The following is a 26,018-nucleotide window of genomic DNA, read 5'->3' on the forward strand; positions in this document are numbered from 1 at the left end:
CAGATTTAAGTTGCAGAATCCAGATCCATATTTCTGTTCTAGATCCTGAGTTTGGTTTCAAATTGCAAGTCCGAAATCCAAATCCAAAACTCGTCTCCAGAATTCAGCTTCAGAATCCTGGTAGAATTGAGCTCCGGAACTCAGATTCAGAATTCAGTTCCAAAATTCAGCACCGAATTGAGTACCAGAATTCAGCCTAATATTTCAGACTCAGAATCAGGATTCAAAACTCGGTTCGTAAATGCAGGTCCAGAGCTCGATTCCAAATTTCAGTTCTAGGTTCAAAACTTAGTTCCAAAATTCATTTTCAGAATTCAGTTCCATGATCCAGATTTTAGCTCCAAAAGCTCCCGAACCCAGGTTCAAACTTTAGTTCCAGGATGCAAGTGCAAAACTCGATTTCTGAGAACTAATTTTCAGAATCCAGGCTCAGAATTCGATTTCTCAATTCAAGAACAGATTTCAGTTCCCGGATTCAGGTCAAAAATTCAGTTCGGTTTCGAAACGCATCCAAAATCCATATCCAAAACTCAAAACCAGAATTCAATTTCAGAATGCTGGTCTAGAATTGAGTTTCTGCACTCAGGTTCAGAATTCAGGTGTAGATTTTAGTTCAATAAGTTAGATCCAGAATTCAGTTCTTGAATCCAAGTCCAGAACTTGGTTTCATAATTCTTTCCCCGAATTCAGATTAAGAATCCAGGCCCAGAATTCGATTTCCCATTTCATGCACATAATTCAGTTCCAGAGTTCATATCCAATATCCTGAGTTCGGTATCAAAATGCAAGTCCAAAATCCAGATCCAAAACTCAAACCCAAAATCCAGTTTTAGAATCCCAGTCCTGAATTTAGTTCCAGCACTCAGATTCAGAATTAAGTTCCATAATTCAGTACTAAATTGAGTACCAGCATTCAGCTTCATATTTCAGTCCCAGTATCAGGATCTGAAACTCGGTTTCTAAATGCAGGTTCAGAGCTCAATTACAAATTTCAGTTCTAGGTTCAAAACTTAGTTTCCGAATTCAGTTCCATGATACAGTATTTAGCTCCAAAATTGTGTTCCCGAATCCAGGTTCAGAATTTAGTTCAGGAATGCGAGTGCAAAACTTGAGTTCAGAATTCATTTTCAGAATTCAGGCTTAGAATTTGATTTCCTATTTCAGATACAGATTTTTGTTCCAGAATTCAGATCAAAAAATTCAGTTCCAGATCCTGAATTCGGTTTCAAAATGCAGCTCCAAAATTCAGATTCAAAACTCGACTCCAAAATTCAGTTTCAGAATGCTGGTCCAGAATTGAGTTCCTGTACTCAGATTCAGAATTCAGGTCTAGATTTCAGTTCCATAATTTAGATCCAGAATTCAGTTCCGGAACCCAAATTCAGAATTAATTTTTCAAAATTGAGTTTTTGAATCCAAATTTAGAACTTGGTTTCATAATTCTGTCCCCGAGTTCAGATTCAGAATCCTGGCTCGTAATTAAATCCCGGAATTCAGTATCAAAATTCAATTCTAGAATGCAGGTTCAGAACTCGGTTCCGGAATTCAGTTCATGAATTCCGGTTCAAACTTCAATTTCAGAATCCTGAAATAAGTTCTAGAATTCAATCTCTGGTCCAATTTTAAGTCTAAAATTCAAGTCCAGAACTCGATTTCAGAATTCAGTTCCAGAATTAAGGTCCAATTTTAGGTCTAAAATCCAGGTTCAAAATACAGGTTCCGAAATTAGCTTTACATTTCAGTCTAAGAATCCGGTTTCAAAATTCAGGTTCAGAATTCAAACTCAATTCTTGAATGCAGGTCCAAAATTCGATTTTTTAAATTCAGTTTTTGAATCCAGCTCCAGAACTAATGTCCAATTTCAAGTCTAAAATCAAAGCCCAGAACTAGATTTCAGAAATCAGTTCCAGAATTCAGGTCCAATTTCAGGTCTAAAAGGCAGGTTCAAAACTCGGCTGCAGAATGCAGGTCCAAAATTAAGCTCCAAAAGCTACGTTCAGATTTAATTTCTAGAATGTAGATCTAGCTTTCGGTTCCAGGATACAGATCAAAACCCAGGTTCAGAACTCGATTTCATAATTCAGCTCCATATCGCAGGTTCAGAATTTAGGCCCAGAATTCAATTCCCGAATTCAGTTTCCGAATTCAAATTTAAACTTCAGTTCCAGAATGCAAGTACAGAACTCGATCTCAGAACTTATTTTCCGAAACCTGGTTTAAAATTCGGTTTCCAAATCTACGTACAAATAACGGTTCCGGAATCCAACTCAAAAATACAGTTCCTGACTCAGATTTCAGTTTCAAAATGCAGGTCTAGAATCCAGATTCTAAACTCGGCACCAGAATTCAGTCCAGGTTCAAAATTCAGTTCCAACATTGAGTTTCAGAATTCTGTTTCAGAACTCAGGTTTTGAATTCAGGTTCAGAACGCAGGTCTAAATTTCAGGTTCAGAATCCAGGCCCATGATGCAATTACGTAATTCGATATAAAAATTAAGTTTCCGAATTCAGGTTCATATCTCAGTTTCAGAATCAAGAAGTAGTATTCGGTTTCAAAGAACGGGTTCAGAACACGATTCTAGAATCCAGATTTTTTTATATTGATGCTACCTTTTAATAAAAATTAAGGTGTCTCTTCAACTTGAAACATTATACAATCCTGTGAAACTTTCATAAAGTCACCTTAGCTCGTAATTGTCACTGAAAACCAAATACCAAATTCGATCGAAAAATGTGCGAATCAAAGACTGCTTCGTTAGATTAAGGCATCAATTATTTCGGATCAATTCAACAAGTGCCGATGTTTTGTAATAATTGAATCAAACTGTTCCAGCCTTACAAGTTTCATTCAACTATTTGTATTTTTTTTTTGTTTCATTCGTGTTATGCTACTTTTTTTTTGTTCATATTATAACCTGCTCTTAAAGTAAACAACAATGTTTGCATATTGACATAATTTTTTCTTCTTCCATATCTGTTTATTTGTGGTTGTGTGTGTGTATCATTAAAAGGTCTCGGCTTGGTTCCCCCGTCAAGTCATCTCGTTAATTGTTGATAGTAGTTGAAGTTGAAGCCGCGAATCTCAACGGCAACAATTTCAATCGAAGCTTGAAAATTCAAAAAAGGAACGAATCGGAAAAATTGACGAACTCACTGATGGGGAACTGAAAACTCGCTGCTCAAACAAAAAAAAAGGGTTCTGCTTCGATTCATTAACAACGAAAAATTGCTTCAGTTTTGCTCATATTTTCTGTAACGGCAGCACCATCCTGATCATCCTCATCTAGCGAAATTAGAACTAAGGTAGACTGTGCTCACTGTTGTTCGTTGTTCATTAGCTGAGAGTCCGCATCAACTTCCGTCTGTTTCCGCTGAGTTGCTGAAGCGCGGCTTTCGGCCATCTAAAAGCAAAAAACATATATCAAATCGAATCAGAAAACCCCTTTACAGCACACTCACCAGTTGTCTCAGGAAAGCATGCATCGCAAATCGGACCCCCTTGTCGAATCTGTCCTGTTCGAATCTATCCTCCCCGCTTCGGACACCACCAGCGTCGTTTTCGACGCCCAGCGGTCTTAGCTCGGGAGCGACATCCAAACTTTTGCTTCGATCCAGCAGGGCCATTTTCAGATACGGAAATGGAACCGGAACTCCGGTCTCCAGACGGTCATTTCCTCCGGCGTACTGCAGCAAACCTTCGCCCGGCGGTGACGAAACCGATGAACGTTTGCCGTGTCCTCCGTAGCAGGCGTGACCGAAGGCGGCACAACCTCCTAACAATTCGGAAGAAAAAACAAGAATGCGTTACTGCGGTTATTGCGAATGCTAATCAAAGCAAGCGGGTCGTAGTTTGATTGGGTAACTTGACAACACAACCCTGTGGAAAGGTCCATCCAAACAATACAGTATACGCTATAAAAAAGGAAGAATAGTTTGATGGCTATATATTAGGTTGTCAATATTTTGGTGTCATCTCTAATTTCGTAAAGCGGTTGTTTAAGCATCTCAAAACAGTCTCTATAAAAAATTAGTGCTAAATGGGATATGACTAAGTGGTGCCGCCCGGAGAAATAACTCGTACTTTTTGATTTCAGATAATTTTACGCCGAGTTATCGTGTTTACCCGCAACGTGATTTTCAAAAGAGGTTTTTTGGGAATGCCGTCCAGCCTGGCCCTAGAAGAAATCATAACATAAATATAATCGTATCATAAGTCGCGTTCAAAAGGGCCAAATTGTGGACTTGCGATGCAGCCTAATGCTAGCTTTATTTGCGCTCGTTTGGTGCGAATTTCACAAAGCAAATCGAATTATTTTAGATTCACACTATATTGATGTTTACCTTCGATTTGCAAAGAAGTAATCCTAATAGTTTTTTAGATAACACTTAGAGCCACTAGACCGGCTGATTTTGTATAATGTTCCCCATCATTGTCCACTTGTCGTTTTCGTTTTCTCCATTGCAAACGTCTAGTACCTGGATGACGCAATCGCTCTTGTTTGAAGCGAAACTCACACTACGAATTAGAGATGGGCAATTCGTTCGCGAACGATTCAAAAGAACCAGTTCTTTTGAAAGAATGAATGATCAACAGTTCTTTTTTTGAGAATGGTAGTTCTTCAGTTAAAAGTCGTGGACATTTTTTTTTTGCTCCCGCAATCCTTTCTGAATCTACGAAACCTCAGTTCTAATCGAGATCTCGGTTAGTCATTCAACAGGCAAATTAACTAGGAAAAGAAAGAACGAACGGCTCTCGTGAACTAGTTCTTTTAATAGAACTCTGTGTCACTGAACGGTTCTTTGAAATGAACTGTTTTGCCCATCTCTACTACGAATGTCCAACAGCAGATATGCTCACGGAAGAACAGTATCTTTCCCTGCGTTTAGGCTTGAGGAATGTTGCCTCATATTCACCACCACCAGTTGAATAACGCCGAGGGTAGTTCCACTGTCTTGACGTTGAAGGCGGCCTGCGCACTCCATGTGTCTCCGTTCATAGAATATCATAGACTGAAGCTAGCTAACGTCCAAGAGGATTTTTTATGTTTGGACGCGTTTGGACCTATTTTTTCACTATTTAAACAATGTTCATGTAATAAACGTGGTATTAATAACAATCTTACACCTTCTTCCATTCGTTTCGTGAAAAAATTAGAGAAAATATTCGAACAGGGAAAAAGTAATTAAGAAATCAAATCCTACACTTTCGTGTAGTGAAATTTTGAAAATGCACCCAGGTGAGCATAGTAAAGAAAGACTTAGTCCTACGTCAAAAAACAATACTCAGAACTGAAAACGAAAAAAGTTTTATCGATGAATATCAAATTCAGGAGCATCCGAATATCCGACATTTGTCGGAAATATGCCGCTTTAGAATCTAAAATGAAAAACAATGATTGATTAAAGCCAGTGGCGTCCCTACGACAATCAACGTCTGGGGCAGAGATGTCTATCTCCTCTGTGTGACGAAGAGCAAGCAAAATTTCTCCCCTCGCACTGACAACTTCAACGAGAGCTCTTCTCTTTCACATTTACACACCACTGTTGTGTAAAGTGTGCACCCATTATGAGTGCGTTTGTTTATTTCCTTTTACCTCTTCCACTGAATCGCACCAAAGTGCTAGAGCATTAGCTAATAAATTCTCTGAGGTGGATGCAGATACTTTCACAGAGGTGTACACGTCGGTGAGCACTCTGCTGTATGGTTTTCATAGATGAAGCGTGGACACGCAAAATCAGCAAAATAAAACAATTTATCGTAAAATTTTCGGTTTTCCTTGCAAATTTTTCATAGCAAGGCCAGATCTACTCTATTAATTGAAGTTCACAGAAGTGTTCGCTCACCATCATGCGCCAGTGGTCACTTGGGTGTATTTAGACGAGAGCGCGTGTGAGCGATTCATGCGAAGAGAATGTGTTTCACTTGCGCCAGCTGCTTTAACCACAAGCACACACTCAAATGCTGTCTATTCGACTCTGAGAAGAAGTGCGCTTTCCTCTTTGTGCGGTGCTTCGTTTTTTGCATCCTCGGTGTGGCAAAAATCTGACTCTAGCGTGTATAACTCTGGTGAAATGCCATCTCTGGTCTGGGGCAAAGAAAGATTTCGTTTCGCTGATGGATAAAACTTTCACGAATGCATTGGCATCTGGTATCAGTGAAACCATATTGTCATAATGTCAATTCCGTAGAATCAACTAAACGGGAATAGTATAGTAGAAGTGGTCGGGTTTCGGGTATTTGTACCCGAAATCCGACCCGAACCCGACGGGCATTGGTCGAGTTCGGGTACAGAAAAAGATATGTTTGTCGGGTTCAGGTTGGGTACGGGCGCCAATTTTTTCATTTTCAATGGGTACGGGTTAAAAAATTTGGTTGATTTTCGGTTTTTTTTTCGGGTTCGGAGTTTGGAAGAATAACTAATTTCGGGTCCGAGTTGGGTAAAAGTTTTTTATTTTCGATCGGTTATGGGTCGGATTCGTATTTGAAAAAATGCTTAACCGACCATCCTCAAAGCATCCTAAAGCATAGTTTTTTATAAGCAAATCATACTTCTGTAATCCTTCAAAAGCTATTTGCTTACGGATGGCATGCGTTCCATACCTGAGGAACTGGGCTACGTTGCCCACATGAACACTGAAATCCAGACTATCTGTGATTTTATTTAAAAAAAATCAGAGGCCGATCTAGGGTTTTAACCAGAAAAGAATTTACATCTTGTACTGATCCAGTACAATGCATTACACTGGCAAAACAATGATAAAGCTAGGGGTAGATGACGAGTAACGTTCGCCATAACTGATCGTCTGTTGGTTCAGATAAAAGAAACACATTCATGTATTCGCAGTAGCTTAGAAAATGTTTGGAACTTTCCATTGCTTTGTCAACTGGCAGAAAATGAATGATTGAAGCCAAATTTCACACAAGAAGACCAAGTTGTACTCCTGTTTGTACTCTCATCATGAAGGTACATGCTGTGAACTTCAGGCATCGCGGATGCAGTAAATTGGGAGTAACGTGGGACTATTAGAGAATGTTGTGATGTCTTTTCGGATGGAGAACCTATCTTTGAAATGGAAAATAATTCTTGAACGGCGCGTGGATTATCTTTGCTCCAAATACGGTAATTACGCTTGTTGACGTATTGTTACAACCAAAAATGCGCCTCATCACTGAAGAGAATTTTACAGTGAAAAAGCGGATCTTCAATTTTCTATAAAATCAATGAACAAAGTCAAACTTCTTGCGCATGACGACGTATCGATAAATTGTCGATATTTTCTTCTATGCATACTCTTCTCATAATTGTCGATGGCTTGGCATCCAAAAGAGTGAAGGTAGACCGAAATAATGGTAATTACATCAGACGTAATTAGTCTCAGACGAACGATTAGATGCATCATAAAATTCACGAAGTGTTCTATAAACAGTTTTAATTGAACACTGATTTTGAAAATAAATTTCCACGATTTGGAAGCGTTGTTCTGGAGTTAACCTTTCCATGATGATTTGCCAAACAATACTGAGTAGAGAAATCTCACTACACTGCACTATGGTCCGAAACGGGAAATTAGCGTGACAAAAATATTTTCACTATTAAATATTAGTTTTTTGTAGTTGGTGTCTTCACAAAAGTTGTTTGTAATCAAATGGCGCTCCTTTTGATGTAAAAAGTTACTAGGATGGTCCTTATTTAGAATGAAATCTGAAATCTAGCTTTCTTAATTAACCTCAAAAATGATTTTGATGTAAAATTTACTTGCAGGAAATTTTATTTTGAGCAACTTTGCTGAAAAAAGCACCTCTCTAGCTTTTCATTTGATCGAGTTACATCAATTTTCCCGAGTAAAAGTAGGGTGACTCCTGAAAAATCACTTTTTTTTTAAATGTTCTACGGAAAAGTTGTCTTCAGAAGAGTTGTTGAACTAATCATTGCGCACAATTTTACTCAACCAAGCTAACAGTAAAAAGTTATGATTGTTTTTTCATTGAAAACTAGTCAAGCTTCAAATATCAATATTCATTAGATGCCAGATCGATAAAAATGTATCCTATGCGGTTCCTGCAAGATCATAATATAAGTAAAAATTTAAGAGAAAATTGGAAGGGTGTTATTTTTTTAACTTATTTAAATTAGTTTTGAAAATTCCTTCAAAAACATTACATAACTCTTAAACGCCTTAACGTATCAACATACTTTCTTCAGCAAAATAATAGTATCAAATTAGTTCTACAAGTGTTCCATACATTGTCCTTTCGAGAAATGAGACACACGAAAACTACAGACGAAAATAGATTTGTTGTAAGTCAAAGCACTTTATGAAACCCAAGAAAATCTTTAGTTTGGTAAAATGAGTACAATGTATTTATTCGAACCAAAACTCATTGTGCGTCGTTTTCCGGTTTCTACGGGCTATTCGGTACACAAGTGGATAAGAAAGAAGGGCCAGTGTCATAGGTGTCTCGGCACGATGTGTGAACAAAAAAAGTGATTTTTCAGGAGCCACCCTACTTTTACACGGAAACATTGATGTAACACGATCAAATAAAAAGCTAGAGAGGTGCTTTTTTCAGCAAAGTTGCTCAAAATGAAATTTCCTACAACTTTCTTTTACAACAAAATCATTTTTGAGTTCAATTAAGAAAGTTAGATATCAGATTTCAATCTAAATGAGGACCATCCTAGTAACTTTTTTCATCAAAATGAGCGCCATTTGATTACAAACAACTTTTGTGAAGACACCAACTACAAAAAACTAATATTTAATAGTGAAAATTTTTTTGTCACGCTAATTTCCCGTTTCGGACCACTGTGCACTGTCAAAACAACTTTCAGGCAATAGAGTAATCCATATTGGAAAAAGTCCCTTTCATACATTCTTTTTTTTTTTTTAATTTGTTACTTTTCGAGCTGCTATTATTTGGACCAGCACTGTAGATCTCGATGAATTGCTACTAATCGATTAGTTCGATTACAAATACTCGATTACTTTAGCCTTTTAATCGAATAATCAAATTATTCGAGTGAAAAAAATCACTAGATCAGTTTGAATGGTGAATTAAAGTTAATATCAGGAGGAATCTACTACCCGTAGATGTAAAATGGCTGAGGAAATGAAACCAAAAACTTGTAGCTTAAAATTTTGCCAACTAGACAGCAGGATAAAATTTCGAGCGATTAAATCAAAAAAAGGAAATTGTTTTCGTTTTCTTTTTCAATTCTCCACAACTATAAAACAGCACACGTGAAGGATAGATTCGACCGACCGTCGCATTCCGGGCCCATTCTGACCTTTGAAGAAACACCTCATCAACGGCCTTGTCCATCATCGGTACTTTCTTCCCCGTACATCACAAGTACCTACATCATTTGCTACAGAAAGAGGCTGCTGCTGCTGCCTCAGCAAAACACAATGGCGCCTTCGCTCCTAATGTGGTTTATTAGGTGGCTTACTTGTTGTCGTTTATGTGCCGGCATCAATTGAATTTGCTGCACTTTCTTTCAAATCGTCTCATTTCATCCAACACAGACGGAACACGGCACCGAACGCGACCCGGTGGAAGCGGCGCGGAAAGAAATGGAGTGACATTGTCTTTTGTTGATGTTGTCGTTGCACGACAACTCCATCGCGTCAATTCATTTATTCAAGCTGTCCTGGTCCCACTCCGTTTCTCTCTCTCTTTTGCTCTCTCTAGTTCTGTCTACGGCAGCCGGTTACGAAGTGGAAAGGTTCATCTGATTTCGTTATGCAGGTGTGTTTGTAGTTATTATTCCTTGCCCCCTGATGATGCAGAAGGAACAAAATTCAATTTCCTTCTTGTGTCAGCCAAAGCTTTCGAATTGGGGGGCCTTTCCAAGATTGCAAAAATGGCAAGATGGCTTCATCATGCAGCGCCAACGTAATCGTTTTCCGTTAATCACCATCAGGAGAATCATGGTCGAATTTACTTATCCGCTGTTTAATTACGACGTTCAGTTTGAGTGCAAATGTGGATAATCACGAACAAATTGGACACCGTTTCGTAACAGCGCGTTTGTCAGAATCATCAACGAAGCAAAATCGAACAGATGCGCCAATAAATTGAAACGATTACCACCTAATGGATGCCACCAGACTACATAATTCAATGAGCGCTGTGATGATATTCTTGGATCTAGTAGGCTTTGACTGCGGGACGCTTATGAACTTTGACAGAAACCGTAACCAAAAAAAAAGAAGAATACTCACGCTTTCCACTGGCATTCTGCACTAGGACAGTCACGATGACCAAGCTGATGCAAACCACCGAAAATTGTGGCATTTTGTTTGAATGTTTGTTGGGAATCTGCAACGAGGAAAATGTTTGAAATTTAGGTATTATTGAAAAAATAAAAAAAAACTAATAAAATTGGAATGCAGTGAAATTTTGTTCAGTTTTGTCTGAACTGTCCGACGAGTGAGATTTCTTTCTCAACGAGTGCCTTTTCGCCGAAAAAAACCATTTCACCGAATCATACGTTAATTGTACAATTCATTTCGATGTATCAAACGCGTTTCTGTTAGGGTAACGGAGTTGCATTTTGGCCTCTCGGATATATTTTGGGGCGGCGCTTATATTTTTGGCAAGGATGGCTTTTATCTTATCAAAGAACGTTCACTGGCAACTCTTCAACGATTGAATCAGTGCCATCAAAGAGAGACGGATATCATCACAACAACAAAACCCCGGCCTGGCTCATTTAACATAGAATCGACACCAGTGCGAGAGCGAATTTCTCTCGATGACATTTTTGAGAATCAAAGGTTAGCACGCTGCTGTGGGGATCCCCTCTGAAGCAACAACCGCTTATTCTAACTAAGTGCATGCTCCACACAAGGGTTTTGAAATATTGCAACCTAGTATGAGAATCATCAAGTTGAATTTTCTGCGGTAATTGTCAACTTGCGATTCTCTCTTGGGAAATTCCACACAGCAACGATCATTATCAGACTGTAATTTTTTTTAAGGGCGTGAAATACTCTGAGTATGAAATGGAGCGAAGAAATGTAGCAAAATTCTCTCACGGTTCATGCATTGAGAGACTCGAGTTCTTGTAGCATCTTCTACCGGATTGAAAATGTTGTACACAATATAGATAGCAATATAGCAGCTTCTGTCAAATTTTCGCCAATCACCAACACTGATTTTTGGTTGTAATTAAAATGAGGAAAATATTCAGACCATTTTGATCGTTTATTTATACCAGGCTTTAACCTAATTTTGGTCGTTCGCCGGGTTATTCATATCTAATATGTTAAAGAGTGGAATAGTCTTTAAAATTCTGAGACACGATGTACTTCACTCCCTATCTAACCTTGCAGATTTTTGAAAAATTTAACTGAGCCATACTTTCTATACGGTTTGAATAATGTGTTCATTCATGGGGGTTATTGGACCCATTTCCGACAAAACTGGGAATCCTCATTTAATGGATAAATATTCTGCAACTCAGAGATGTCAGATATTTTCAAAAAAAAAACTGTATTCGCTATCAAATCTATATTTTATGATTAAATAATGTTGAGTGAATGTTATTTCAACATTTTATTATGTTAGAATAAGAAAATTAAATAGCGATCTAAAGTCAATTGAATTGACAGGTCGTTTGGAATAAAACTGTCATTCCAAGCGAACAGTTATCGTCACTTTGATATTACAGAACACTCTAGTCACTACTGCCAAAGTGAACTCAGACGAAAAATTTCAATTTTTGCTTTCCTATTTTTGGTGAACCCTGTGTAAATCAGTATTGAATTCAGGAAATCTGTATAAAATCTGTATTATAAAGGTCGAAAGAGTCGAAGGGTCCGGGTATCATTTTATACAAAAAGTTGAGTTATAAAAGTGGAAACCACTTGGTAATCAATAGAAGAGAAAGTAAACAAAGAGAAACTATCACTTGCTCTTACGGCTTTTTGGAAAATCAACCGAGATATGGTTCTGTTCCTTTCTTTGCTTCTTTTCTGCTCGTTGACAAATTCGTAAGCAGGGCTACCAGCTATGCAGATATGCAAGAAAGTTCCATAGAAAAACTTTTTTTTTGTTCATTTTCCCAATTTTTCTTCGGTAACCATGTTTGTGTAAAAAAAGTGTGGTTAAGAAACTGTTTTAGAAGTCCAGCTTTGGAAGCAATCTGCAATATCCTGGGCCAAAAATTGGGCGATTTATTACCCAGTTCTATATAAGGGAATGGAATAGAAAATTGCCACACGGAGAACCCGCAGATCACAAAATTACAATATTGCAATTGTTGTTTCACGCCCCCATATTGAAAATTTTCAATGGTAAATGAACGTCATTTATTTTAGTTACGTAGTGGTCGTTTTATGTAAGTGAAAGTATGCAGAAGAATATATCAGTTAATTGTAAAACAAGTTTTTCATGTGTTAAATAGATATTCCTACAGTATAAATGATTTTATTTCATCTGAGAGCAGAGATGTCTATCTCCTCTGTGTGACGAAGAGCAAGCAAAATTTCTCCCCTCGCACTGACAACTTCAATGAGAGCTCTTCTCTTTCACATTTATACACCACTGTTGTGTAAGTGTGCACGCATCATGAGTGCGTTTGTTTATTTCCTTTTACCTCTTCCACTGAATCGCACCAAAGTGCTAGAGCATTAGCTAATAAATTCTCTGAGGAGGATGCAGATACTTTCACAGAGGTGTACACGCCGGTGAGCACTCTGCTGTATGGTTTTCGTAGATGAAGCGTTGACACGCAAAATCAGCAAAATAAAACAATTTATCGTAAAATTTTCGGTTTTCCTTGCAAATTTTTCATAGCAAGGCCAGATCTACTCTATTAATTGAAGTTCACAGAAGTGTTCGCTCACCATCACGCGACAGTGGTCACTTGGGTGTATTTAAACGAGAGCGCGTGTGAGCGATTCATGCGAAGAGAATGTGTTTCACTCGCGCCAGCTGCTTTAACCACAAGCACACACTCAAATGCTGTCTATTCGACACTGAGAAGAAGTGCGCTTTCCTCTTTGTGCGGTGCTTCGTTTTTTTCATCCTCGGTGTGGCAAAAATCTGACTCTAGCGTGTATAACTCTGGTGAAATGCCATCTTTGTCTGAGAGTAATGTATTTCAGGACAGTTCATGTCAATGTTCTTAAAACCGCTTAACGTTTAAAAATTTGCTGCTAAAGTGATGTTCGGGTAAACAAGAGGATTCACTTTCTGTTAGCAGACAAGTTTATTTTGTCAGCTCAAGCTGAAAAATGGTATACATTATTTCGAGGTTATAATTCAACTTCAATGCTTACAATTTAGTGTTCTTCTCTCAATATTCGTACAAATTTGGTTATCAACTCGGAGTGTATCAAATATCTGAAATATCAGGTTTTATAATCAACGCGGTACAACTATTGTGATATCACTCACGCAAATGAAAGGTATTGTCCTAAACGGCAATCGGCTCCTGATCAGAAGCAGTACAATGTGGTTTCACCTACCAAATTCAACAACGGTTAATTAACCACCTAATGTATAAATAATTCAATCACTTACTATTCTGGAAGAGCTATTAAACTTCAATTGAATGCTATATAGGTTTAGTTTTAGTTCACTATGCTTAATTATAATAATATTGCTTTAAATAAGTTCCCGCGCTAGTTCACCTGAGGTTTTAGATTTAATTGGTTGACATTAGGCATGACACATCGACTATTTATCAATACACCATCAGTGACAAACAAACGCGTAGATTTATAAAGGGCTAGAGTGCTGGTATTTCATGTGTAATAACAAGTGAAGTGGTACTATTTGTATTTTCTTGAAAGTGTATCTGTAGCATTAGGTTTACCAGCGAGCCATTCTGCAAGTGAAGGAAACATTTCCAAATTCCCTGTGACCATTTTTTTTGGTGAGTTCCCTTTTGAGAATTGTAATCTTTTGGTGCATTTCTATATCCTTTGTGAGTTTAGTGATAAAGATATAAGCAGTTAATTAGGTAAAATTTCGTTGTTTAAGCAGTGAACGATTAGCTGCTCCCAGAAGAGGCTAACAGTGAAAAATATTTATTGCAATTGGCGTCTTAAGTTCAAAGAACTGAATAATTGGTTGAAACAACTGAGATATTTTTTTTGCATTCATGCATACAAGTAACTTTGCTGGGATTGTGTCTTTGCTTAATTGCACGAGTGACACCTCATTGAAACGTTTCATTGTTCGCTCAGGGTGTTTGGCATTGCTCAACTGAAACGTTTCATTACTTGTTTGTGGTGCGATTCTTTGTTGGGTGTCGTTGCTAAGCTGCCAGCACGATAAATCAATAATGACAGATTAGTTAAAACAATAGTCGATTAGTTGTACCAAATTTTAACCAATCAAAATCAGAAAAACAACTAATATTTTAGTTGTTTTGCGATCGCTGTCTTTTCCGTGCAATATTAGAAATGATTCAGAAATCAAACATGATGTATTTTTGCATCGCTTAGAAATATCAAAAGGAATGAAAGTAATATGCAGTATGCAGAATATGCAGTATGTATGTACATCGACACACTTAAAAGCGATTTTAGAGCTAGGCATAATGAAATGCCGAATTTTGTCAAAATTCGTTAATGTAAAGTTCTGACATCGCGATAAGGCGCAATCTATTGCCAAAGTTTGGCATAATATATTACCGAACTTGCCCGTAAACAATAGAATATTCCGAAAATAGTAAATCCGTTTACCGAGATGCCGGAAAGTGAGTATCATATGGGTGGTCTACCATTTATTTAGATATAGTGTAACTTTCAATATTTTTTTCTGTGCAAGTTTGTAGTCAATTTTCGATTTCTGCGAAAGAAGTAAACCGATGACCTACCAGATTGTGTAATACCAGTAATCAGAAAGAGTAATGTCAGGAGAACAAGGAGAATTTCCAATTTTTTTCACGTCTTTTGTGACATGAGGTCGAGCGTTGTCATGCAGAAGAGTAACTTTATCATGTATTTGCTTGTATTCTCGTAATGCACGGCTCAAACGCATCAATTGCAGCCTATATCGATCGCCCGTTCCCCACCAGATGCACAACATGACATTTGAACCATGAATACCATGTTCATGTTGAGGTCGATGGCGACAATTGACCGGGCATAGCGTAGTATTTCTTGGGGTTATCACAGAATATTCATTTTTCATCCACAGTGATTTGTCAAAAACAGTGTTGCCAAAAAGATACCATTAAAAAACCTAGGGTGTTTGTTTGTGGTCAAAAACGAAGCTCTCTTCATTTTCTCAGAGATGGCCTAGTCGGTTTTGTTAAAATTTATGCTCAAATTAAAGGTCTCGTGATCTCATAGATTGCTAGTGGCTTTGGTTAGGATCCGACTACCGTTTCCGGAACAACAGGGTGAAATGTGTTTAAGATTTCAAGCCGTCATTTAGAGCGCCAATTAAAAAAAACCGAAGCATTTTTCTAAGCTTGACTCAAAACTGTTTACAAATTGAAAAGGCTTTGCTAGTTTATACCGAAATTGACTATCTTGTTCTTATTCAGAACTTATAGCAAAATTGTTTGAAGAATGGTTTAGTAATATTTCTGGAAATATGAGTTGAAGGCACTAGCCACTAGCCACTAGCTGGATTAAAACTTTTTTTTTTTTTCAGATAAACTGTATATTTTACCTACAATATGTAACTGAGGACTGAAATTGTCAAACGCAAGAATTATTCTACTCATCGATGAAATTCGCATCATTTCTCCGTTAGATTCTGTGAACCACGTATTTCACGAAATGACTTTTCGTTTTTTTTTCAATTCGAATGAATGACTATGAATATTCAATTCGTGAACACAAAATACCCGTACCATTAAACAACCAAGCTGAGAAAGTACCGCGTGTTCGTTTTACTCGATTACCCACGCATCAGTTCAAATCCAAAGACGGTACTAAATTGATCGATTTGGCTACGAAGAAGTCTGTACGAGTAAATGGCAGACATCTTGAGAACAATGTTTTTGTTCGATTACTACACAAAATTCTGTTGCCTATGGTTGGTCGGGTTACTGCGATCGCGGTGATGCAAATTTCGAATCTCAAGTAGGCCTTTCCAATTTTCAACTCAATTCAAGGAACGTCTAGATGAAACGATAACTCCAAAAGAGCAACATCGTTCTTATAGAAATCCGTATTTGTGAGTTGAAACGATTTTTAAAAAAAAGTACCTACAGCTGTGTCTGTGTCTGAAAACATAATTACTGTCTCCGTAAATTTGTTACCCCCAAATCCCATGCGGTAAATTGCATTACCGTTTTTTTCGAGCATATGTGAAGCGTAACTCTTCAAAGAAAACCGCCAACATAAATTTGACAACCATCAATGACATTAGACAGCGATGATGACGATAATGATGATGGTGCTAACTGTGGCGATGATGTCGCAAAATCTGATCCTTGGCCCGAATGATGTTGTAACAAGTGACATTTGCGAAATTACTTTCCAAGACGGTTTTGCGGTTTGCTCCGGCCATGAATAAATAATGGTGTGTGCTTTTACGGCGTTTGCTGGTTGAATCGACAAATCTGTCTCGTCAAACGAATCATGTTAGGCCTATTAGGATCAGGAATTCCACTTCCGTGGAATCTGAACCGGTCTGAAGTAGGAGTAAACCGGTGGAGCCGAACGGTTGGGAAAGTGTTGTTTATTTGATAACATGAACATATTCAATTATCCGTAATTATAATTCATGGAATGATGAACAATATTTTAACTTTTTGAATTATCTCGTCGCATGCGTTTCAGACCTTTACACTCTAATTGGATATTTATTGTTTTTTGTTGAAAAAACCCGATATACTTAACAACTTGCTGTAAGAATAAATTGGCTCATGTGGGAGCAATTTTGTCTGCTGCTTCGTACCAGGCAATGAATTTAATTATCCTCTCCTTTAGAGTGTTGTTGGTACATGCGTTCCTACGCAGGTGGAAGAGTAAACGACTCTCTAAAGATTCCCGCAGCAGCAGCAACGTGTCGTTTTTGAATTTAGATTGTTAAGTGGGATAAAATTAATGATCCGAAGTGTACTGAACTAGAAGGCAGGGTAAAACTGGGCATCCTGGCTGGAAGATTTGAGGTCCATGTTGATCAAATTTAGAGTTTAGGTTTGACAGTTTTTTATGCTATTTGCATTGTTACCCCAACTTGGCGGTTCAATGCAAAGGGCGCTGAACAAAAAGTCTGGAACCAAGGTAAATCAGTTGCAGTTTCTTTTTTTTTCGAAGACCAAACGCAAGGAGGAGCTAGCATCAAATACAAATAATAATACCCCTAAGTCCCATACAAACGAACCGCCAATGTTTGGTTCACAGCCTAGTAAATTACTCCCTTTCATTGTGATAGTTTGAAAATATGGAAGGAGATCGTTTCTGGCAACGCTATGCTAGTTGCTACGGTGCAAAACAAACTTGTTTGTTTATGTTTATCGTTGCTGTATTAAACTGCAACAATCAGTCTAAATATTACCGGCACTAGCACAAAAGATGAAAAATGAACACAAACACCCACGAATCTACAAATATCAATACATTCATGGTGGCTTAACCATTCTAGATTATTGTTTAACTTACATTTCGCTTGTGATCTTGATTATCAGATAAAAACTGTTTGTTTATTTATTGTTCACTATCATAAACAATAACTATGGTGAACTTGTTCTCACCCTTCAGTGTTGCTAGTTTTATAGAAAACTCGTTAAAGTACATTGTCACTCTGACAGTGTATCGTGACAGTGTACCGCACGATGTAAAATGTGTCCTTGAAAATTTGTCAAAGTATTCCGTATTATAATTTGTATTTGCTAGCAAAATCATTGGAAGTGACTCAACAAGCAGTTTCTGTACGATTAAAATTCATGGGAATGATTCAAAAGCATGGCAGTTGGGTGCCTTATGAACTGAAATTGAGAAATATGGAAAGGTGATTTTTCACTTGCGAGCAGCTAATTCAAAGGCAACAAAGAAAAGGTTTTTTACATCGAATTGTTAATGGGGATAAAAAATGGATATTCTATGATAACCCCAAGAAGCAATAATACTACGCTATGTCCGGTCAATTGTTGCCATCGATGTCAACATCATCACAAATGCTGTGCATCTGGTGGGACCAAGAGGGGGTTGTGTACTATGAACTGCTACAATCAAGCAGTACTTAAACGGACGGAAACAAGCATAAACATGATAAAGTTATTTTCCTTCATGACAACGCTTGGCCTCATATCGCAAAAGTCGTGAAAAATGTATTTGGGAACGCTAAAGTTGGACATTTTACCGCATCCGCCGTATTTTCCTGACATTTTTACTTCTGATTACTGGTTGTACCGACGGATGCAGCACGCTCTGACAGGTTTACTTCTTTCGCAGAAATCGAAAATTCGCTTCAAACTAGGATCACCTTGAAAGACGAGCCATTTTTTTCGAGATGGAATTCGAAAATTGCCTGAAAGGTGAGAAAAGTAGTAACTAACGATGGAGGATACGTTGATTAATCTTTTAATTCTTCTTGAAAACATTTGAAAACATCTTTTGATTCTTTTTGGAAACATTTTTCCAATTTGAAAACATTTTTGAGCCAAGCTTAGGAAAATGCGTCGTTTTTTTTTTTTAATTGGCGCTCCAAATGATGGTTTGAGATTTTAAACTCACTTCACCCTGTTGTTTCGGAAACGGAATTCGGATCCGAACAAAAGTCACTAGCAATCCATGAGACCGCGAGACTTTTAATTTGAGTATAAATTTTACCAAAATTGACTCAGCCTTCTCTGAGAAAATGAAGAGAGTTCCGAAAATCGGTCAAGCCGAAATTTTTCCAGTTTAGAAAACACAAGCACCTTTTTCCGGTACTTCCGGAACCGGGAAGAAAGATCCGTTGAAAGTATTAAAAAGAAAGTATTTGACTCGATTTCTCCGTGTCTTGATTTGATGAAACTTAAGAAAATCGGTTTAACGATGTGTGAGAAAATCAAGTGCATTTATTTTCATAATTTTGTTCATTTCACCCCATTTCTCTCGAACCGGAAGCTCCATCCGGACAAAAGTTAATAGCAGGATATGGCACCAAGAAACCTTTCATTTCAATCTCAGTTTGTGAAAATCGGTCAGCTCCGCGAAAATCGGAGCACTTTTTTTTACATACACACATGCATATACTTTCGAATCTCAATAAACTGAGACGAATGATGAATGACCTTGGTGCAAAAATTGGTTTTCTCAGTGATTGCATAATCTTTCTATATGAGAAATAACATCAATCTAAATAACAGGGAACATGAGTATGTGCATATTTCAGACAAACAATAGAACGAGTTCAATTAAACTTCAATCCGGTATAGTCATTCATCTTAGCCGGTTCTACTTTTGACTGATTGATGCCAGAACAGGAGCAGACAACTGGCTTCTTTTTCCAAGAAGATATCTCCGTTTTATTTATTGGATCCCAGTTGTAAATTTGAAAAACCACTCGGCCAATGTTGCCAGAATGATAAATATTCAATGTAATTTCAAGTACAGCTCAAACAAAAGTTATAATCGGTTGTACTTGAATTCTGGATGTTTTTCAATTGTTTCGGTTACAAAGCAATGCTTTGCACTTCATATTACTTACAGTAATCAACTAAAAACACTTGGCATCTCCCACATTGTAAATAAAACAATCTATTTCCGGTGATACTGACATTACTTTTGTTTCACTCTGCAGTTTCACTTTATAAGACCGCCAACTTCTAGCAAAAGCACTAGACAACAACATGTGGCATTTATATTACTAATTTATTTACTAATATACATAATCAACAGACAAAATATGGTCCTAATGATTATTTCTAAGTATATTTAAAAAACTAGTTTTAATTCGGTATTCTGAGGAGGTTGTTGTTGCGAAGAGCTCGTGCGCGAACATTTATGTTTATTTGACAAAGAAGTGCTGAACAATCGACATTGTTCAACAAAACATCGGCGATTAGCAATGCACGGGACAGATCACGTCGCACCTTCAGTGTATCGAGTCCGATAAGCAGTCCGCGGCTTTCATAACTCGGCAACTGATGAGGATTATTCCATGGTAACTGGCGAAGAGCGAAACGAACAAATCTGCGCTGTATTGATTCGATTCTGATATTCCCATTATGGTAAAGCGGGTTCCATACCGCCGAACAGTATTCGAGCGTTGAACGTACAAGCGAGCAGTAGAGAGACTTCAAACAGTAGATATCTGTGAAGTGCTTAGCAGTTCTCATTACAAATCCCAGGCAACGTGAAGCTTTTGCAACAATGTACGAGATATGTTGCTTGTAGTTCAGTTGTTCGTCAAGAAAAACCCCAAGATCCTTGGCACATGTGACTCTATCTATCGTAGATCCTCGGAGACAATAGTCGAAACGTATAGGTGTTCTTTTCCGTGTGAACGTGATGATCGAGCATTTACTGATATTTAATGTCATTCGATTAATCTCGCACCACTCCGAAAAAATTTCTAGTTGACTCTGGAGAGAAATGGCATCCTCAGTTGTCTTAATAATTTTGAATAACTTAAGGTCGTCGGCAAATGATAATCGTGGGACACTCAGTAAAAAGTTCACGTCATTGAAGTACAGGAGGAAAATCAGTGGTCCGAGATGACTGCCTTGTGGAATGCCAGAAAAAGCAAAAAAAATCATTAGATAGATTATCACCGATCTTAACCGCCAACCGTCGATTGCAGAGGTACGATTCAGTCCACTGAAGAATACAGGAACCGAAACCAAGTCGGTCCAGTTTGGCGATAGTAATAGCGTGATTTATTTTGTCAAAAGCAGCGGAGAGGTCCGTATATAAAACATCTGTTAGTAAGAGTATGCGAGAAAAAAGTTACAATTTTTAGCGCTAGAGTCTGAAAAGTCACAACATTTACAATACCAAATTTTTTTTGTTTGCAATATTTTTTTTGAAATGAAGAAAGAAAAACACTTATAAATCTTCGAATTTCTGGCAACCCGGCAAGATTCTTAAAACATCAGACCTACTCTTTGCTTGACTCGTTTCAATCACAATCGTAAGTTGAAATCCAAACTTTCAAACAAGCAAAGTATGCTTGGTTCGTGTACTCAATTAGGCTAGCTATCTCTTCATGTGTTTTCAAATGCAGGGTAGTTTAAGTGGCTAAACATTTTTCCCCGGTTAGGAACTAGCTACGGGTTCGAGTCCCGTCTCTGCGGTAACATTTGCACGATTTCCAACACACAATTGCATTCGCATGCCATTTTCTCAATCTGTTTTCCTCATTAAATACTGTTCAAATTTTAAACTAGCTCAAGACGGCTCTAGTGGGCAGTAAGCTTAAAACTTTTCAATGAGTTACAGATAATGGGCTTTGTCACTAGAAAATTTTATTTGAGAAAGGCTCAGAGAAAATGTATTCATGATAAGTTTATGTAGACATGTGGGAAACTCTACAATAAATCATTGCTAAATCCAATCCAGAATCCAGACAATATATTCGTTGCGAATATGATGTGAATAGTGAATCAATACGGAGGAAAATAAAAATAAGATGATAAAAATTTAAAGGGTGTTACGATCAACAGTTGGTGAAAGAGTTCATATGTTTCATCAAAAATTCAAATTCTATCTGTATTTCAAGCTCAGTTCATACAGAATACGGAACAAATATAAGCTCATGCTTTTTTGACAAACGGCGTCTTAGAATACTTGTACTGCTTGAAGTACCCCGATCAGATGGTAATAACAGAATTCTAACAACTGGAGTAATTTATTTCTGAAATACAAAACAGATTTTGAAATATTTTTGGCTGGTAAGCTGTTAAAATAACAAAAAACTCTAGCGGGAACAAAATCGTAACAGATTTTGAAACGTTTGTATCACAATTAATATTGAATTTGATATAACTACAGAAGTCCGAAAGCAAAAATGTATAACAATAGTTGTAAAAAATTAGTAGGTAAATTAAACACTGAAAAACTATATAACAGCTAACTTTTAGCATTGTTTCAATCCAAAATTGTTGAATGATTTTTTTCTTAAATGAATAATATATTTAGTGATCTGGTTTCTCGTCTTAGTTTTTTTGAAATTCTGATCATTATATTTCGATATAAAGCAACGGAAGAACTCATTTTTTCAATTAATGAACTTTATCATGAGTCTTGTCAAAGAAAATAAAACATCATAACTGATTTTGTTATTACATTGTTATCATAAGCTCTAACTTTCAGCTGTTTTCATTTGTTAAATATCTCAAGATAACACAAATTGTTATAGATATCAACTGTTGATATACTTGTGTTATGATTTTGTTATGTGCATCTGCTCGGGTTTATACTGCATGAGCATTTGACTATGAGAAACCTCTGTTCAAATTGGGTGCCGCGTTTGCTCACTGTTGACCAAAAATGAGAACGTGTTGATGATTCTGAGTAGTGTTTGGCCATGATTAAACGTAACAAACCGGAAGGTATGGGTCGATATGTGACAATGGATGAAACATGGATTCATCACTGCACTCCGGAATAACAAACGATCGTCATCTGAGTGGACCGCAACTGTCGAACCTCGTCCAAAGCGCCCGAAAACACAACAATTGGCTGGAAAAGTTATGGCCTCGGTATTTTGGGATGTGCGTAGTGTAATATTTACCGACTATCTTGAGAAAGGAAATATCATTGACAAGGAATATTATATAGAGTTTTAAGAGCGTTTAAAGGCTGAAATTGCTGAAAAAACGACCGCATATGACAAAACAATGGCCAACCAACATTAATTGAACTTAGATTTGCTCCCATATCCACCGTATTCGCCAGATTTGGCTCCCAGCAACTACTTGGTTGTTCGTAGACCTGAAAAAAAATGCTCGCCGGTAAGAAATTTCGCATGAATGAAGAGGTTAGTGCTGAAACTGAGGCGTATTTTGAGGCATAATATAAATCGTTATACAAACGTGATTTTGAAATCTTAGAGCGGCGCTGGAATGATTGCGTTGCTCTTGATGGAGATTACATTGATGAATAAAGTTAATTTTGAACCAAAAAAATCGTGTTCTCTTTTTGTTTAGACCCGGAACTTTTCTGTCCATGTGTTATATAAACTGACTGTGAAAAATTGTAATCTTAACTCCGTAATCTAATAATACACGTAAACACTTTTCAATCCTTTTCCAAGCTCATCAAATCTGACTGATTTCCTGACAGATAAATAAAGTGATATTTTGTTCAGTCTGTATTGCTGTCTAACTATTTTACCCAATGTTTGCTAGATAAGATATTGAAATTATATTTTAATTTAACTGTGCTTATGATACATAGCGAGGAATTCTAGTTTTTTCGCCAAATCTCTTTACTTCACAGTTTAAGCTCAAGTTAAGGTTCTATTTACAATTTCACGAAAACGACCATTGTTGAAAAACGCAAATGCGGCTTCCTCCGTTATTGGTTGATGAATATACAAGAAAAAAAAAACATCAGTTTGTATAGAAAACTGTTCAAAACAAACTGATATTTGTCTGTTGGATTTCCATTCAACTACAGCGAAGAAAACTGCTTTTGCGTTTTACGACAATGACCGTTTTTCTTAAATTGTTAATTGTCCCTAAACTGCAAAAATACTAAATCGATTGACACAGTAACAAGTCTATTTAGCTTTGACTAGACTAACTGTTAAGACATCACATCCGTAATAATGGAAACAACTCCGAAATATTCATAATTCCTTAAGCTTTGTACTGGATTTGACGGGTCGTTTGCTCGTTTGGAATGACACTGATCCGAACGCACGAATGACATCAAACAACAAACACCGTAAAAAAATTGCGCTTCTGCTCGAAAGTGTAAAATCAGAGCAATCCACGCCACCAGTTTTTTTCAACGAAAAAACGGCATTACTGTCACTCTAGTTTTGATTCACTTTGATTTGAAAATCTGCAAAACACAAAGTAGGCGTCGCTTTTGGTAGTGGTGACGTATATTTTCTCCAGGTAGATTTTTCCGAGCAGAGTTTGGATTTTCCGAAAAAAAATGTGGTTGATTCAGCAATTATTTCATATTGAGCGGGACTGTGACTGTTCCACCAAAAGTTATTGACTGAACTGAAGATTTGATACAAGTGAGGTACACAAACAAACCTTATTTTCAGTATAGATTTCATTTGAGTTTCCTGTTACAGATCTGCAAACCGGTCAGAAGTTATAATTGAATGTCTACATTTACCGTGAGCTAATTAATCTTGCAACGGTATACAAAATTATTTACCTTACAGCTCCCACCTAGTTTTAAATTAGAAACGCAACCTCCGGTAAGTCCATGCAGAACGAAATCAATCAATTTCATGCTGTCTTCAAGTTCCCTCGGGCCTAATTTATTGTTGAATTGAAACGAAAAAGTTTTTTTCTGTGTAAGCAAAAGGTACGGAAGCCTCGCTGAGTTTTATCATTAGCAGTTGATTCCGTTGCTAAAATGGCTTATCAACAACCGAATTCGTATTACTGCTGTAGTGCAGTAGTAGAAGATTTCGAACTATTGTCAACACTTGAACGGTTTGTTTCTTTAGGGAAGTTCAAAGTCGCGAATAATTTATTATTCGCAGTGGTCTTCAAAATTATCATTTCCAGCTAAATTATGCACGACAATCGTCAACCTGGGAAATTCCCCGAACCGAGTCGCTCCTTCGGTTAATCATCGGAAGCAAATCATTATGATTAATAAATGACACAAAATTCATCAACTTACATACATATTTCAGTTGATTGTAGGGCAAGTTGATCGATTATAAACTGTTTTTCCTTCACCCGTTTCCTGGTTGGTCGTTGTTCTTTACGATATCGCCTTCCAATAAACCATCGAGCGGATAAAGTGGATCACTTATCGAAACCAATAAACAGGCTGCACTATTATTAGTATTATTATCGCCCCGTCGGTCGCGCTTCTCACCGGGGGAAGCACTTTTAAAAGCAGCAGATCACTAAAACTTAATAAATCTCAAGCGTCTCCGGGCACCGAGCGTCTGCTTTTTTTCCGGGTTTATTCCAACGGCGGCGGCGTTAATCCGTTTGACGTCCGACTGAACTAAACGCGGCCACTCACGGAGCCCCAAACGACTCGTGTCTTCTGAGGGAGGAAGATTTTGTTTGGCAAAGATCTTGCTAGGACCACACTGGAGCAACAAATGGTTGAACCTGAAGACAATGTTGTACCTTTTATATCGGCTACCGTTCGCTGCCGATGCTCTGTACCGAGTGTACGCCTGCAAACACATTGCATGCGAAACGCGCGCGTGCGATAAAAACACGAGCAAAACCCGGTCGCCGCTGGGATTGGGGTAGTAAATTATGTTTTCGGTGGTTCAGAAGGCAACACTGATAACACACTGGTGGGACGACGCTTGGTTCTGCCTGATATTCGCATCCTTTAGCATCCTCACTGTCATCGTCATCGCCATGCAATATTGGAGAATCCGACAACCGAAACTCTCGGAACCGCAAACGGTTGGTGGTGGTGCCCCTCCCTCCAGTCGGTCTGCCCCCGCACAGCGATATAAAAGCGTTCTGCCCGTATTTTACAGTTATCACCGGTAGTTTGTGTTTTTTTTTTGTTTTTCAAATCTCATATAGAAACGATGCAAATTTTGGTATCATAGATATCATTCGTGTTTAATCAACTGGATAATTCTTGTTCGATACATTCCAATTGTCCTTACATGTAGGATGAACTCATTATATTTACAGTCCGGTCTATTCAATGCTATTTAATTATGGCCAGCTATTCACTTTCGAACTTCTGGAGAACCCTCATTAAACCGTTCCCTGCTTGGCTTCATTTCTAGGAGATGTACACTTTTACTAACGCCGCATTCTAATAAATGACTCTGTTAACATTATCGCATCTGTTTGCGCATCAGAAACTTATTCTCTACTGAAAATATCCGGTTTCGAGAATTTCCTGATTTGTGGAAAATTTCATTTCAAGTTCAAGAAACAAGTTCCGCCTTAACTCAACGAATGCTGTCGATTTTAATTCCAACT

At 37.6% G+C, this 26,018-nt stretch overlaps 1 protein-coding gene across 2 annotated transcripts; it reads right to left on the reverse strand.

Annotated features, from left to right (window-relative positions):
• Positions 1–2,803: 2,803 nt before the first annotated feature.
• On the reverse strand, positions 2,804–25,175 carry LOC131437399 (uncharacterized). Of its 2 annotated transcripts, none has more exons than XM_058606716.1 (4): positions 24,731–25,175; positions 10,228–10,324; positions 3,460–3,773; positions 2,804–3,401 (listed from the first exon to the last, which is right to left on the reverse strand). In XM_058606716.1, the coding sequence occupies exons 2-4, from the start codon at positions 10,298–10,300 to the stop codon at positions 3,315–3,317; spliced, it is 474 nt and encodes a 157-aa protein (XP_058462699.1). In that variant the 5' UTR covers positions 10,301–10,324; positions 24,731–25,175; the 3' UTR covers positions 2,804–3,314. The 2 variants fall into 2 exon arrangements, with proteins under 2 accessions (XP_058462699.1, XP_058462692.1); XM_058606709.1 differs by having other exon boundaries at positions 24,727–25,175.
• Between the last annotated feature and the right edge of the window lie 843 nt (positions 25,176–26,018).

This window comes from Malaya genurostris, chromosome 1, assembly GCF_030247185.1.
Source record: "Malaya genurostris strain Urasoe2022 chromosome 1, Malgen_1.1, whole genome shotgun sequence".
Taxonomy (NCBI): domain Eukaryota; kingdom Metazoa; phylum Arthropoda; class Insecta; order Diptera; family Culicidae; genus Malaya; species Malaya genurostris.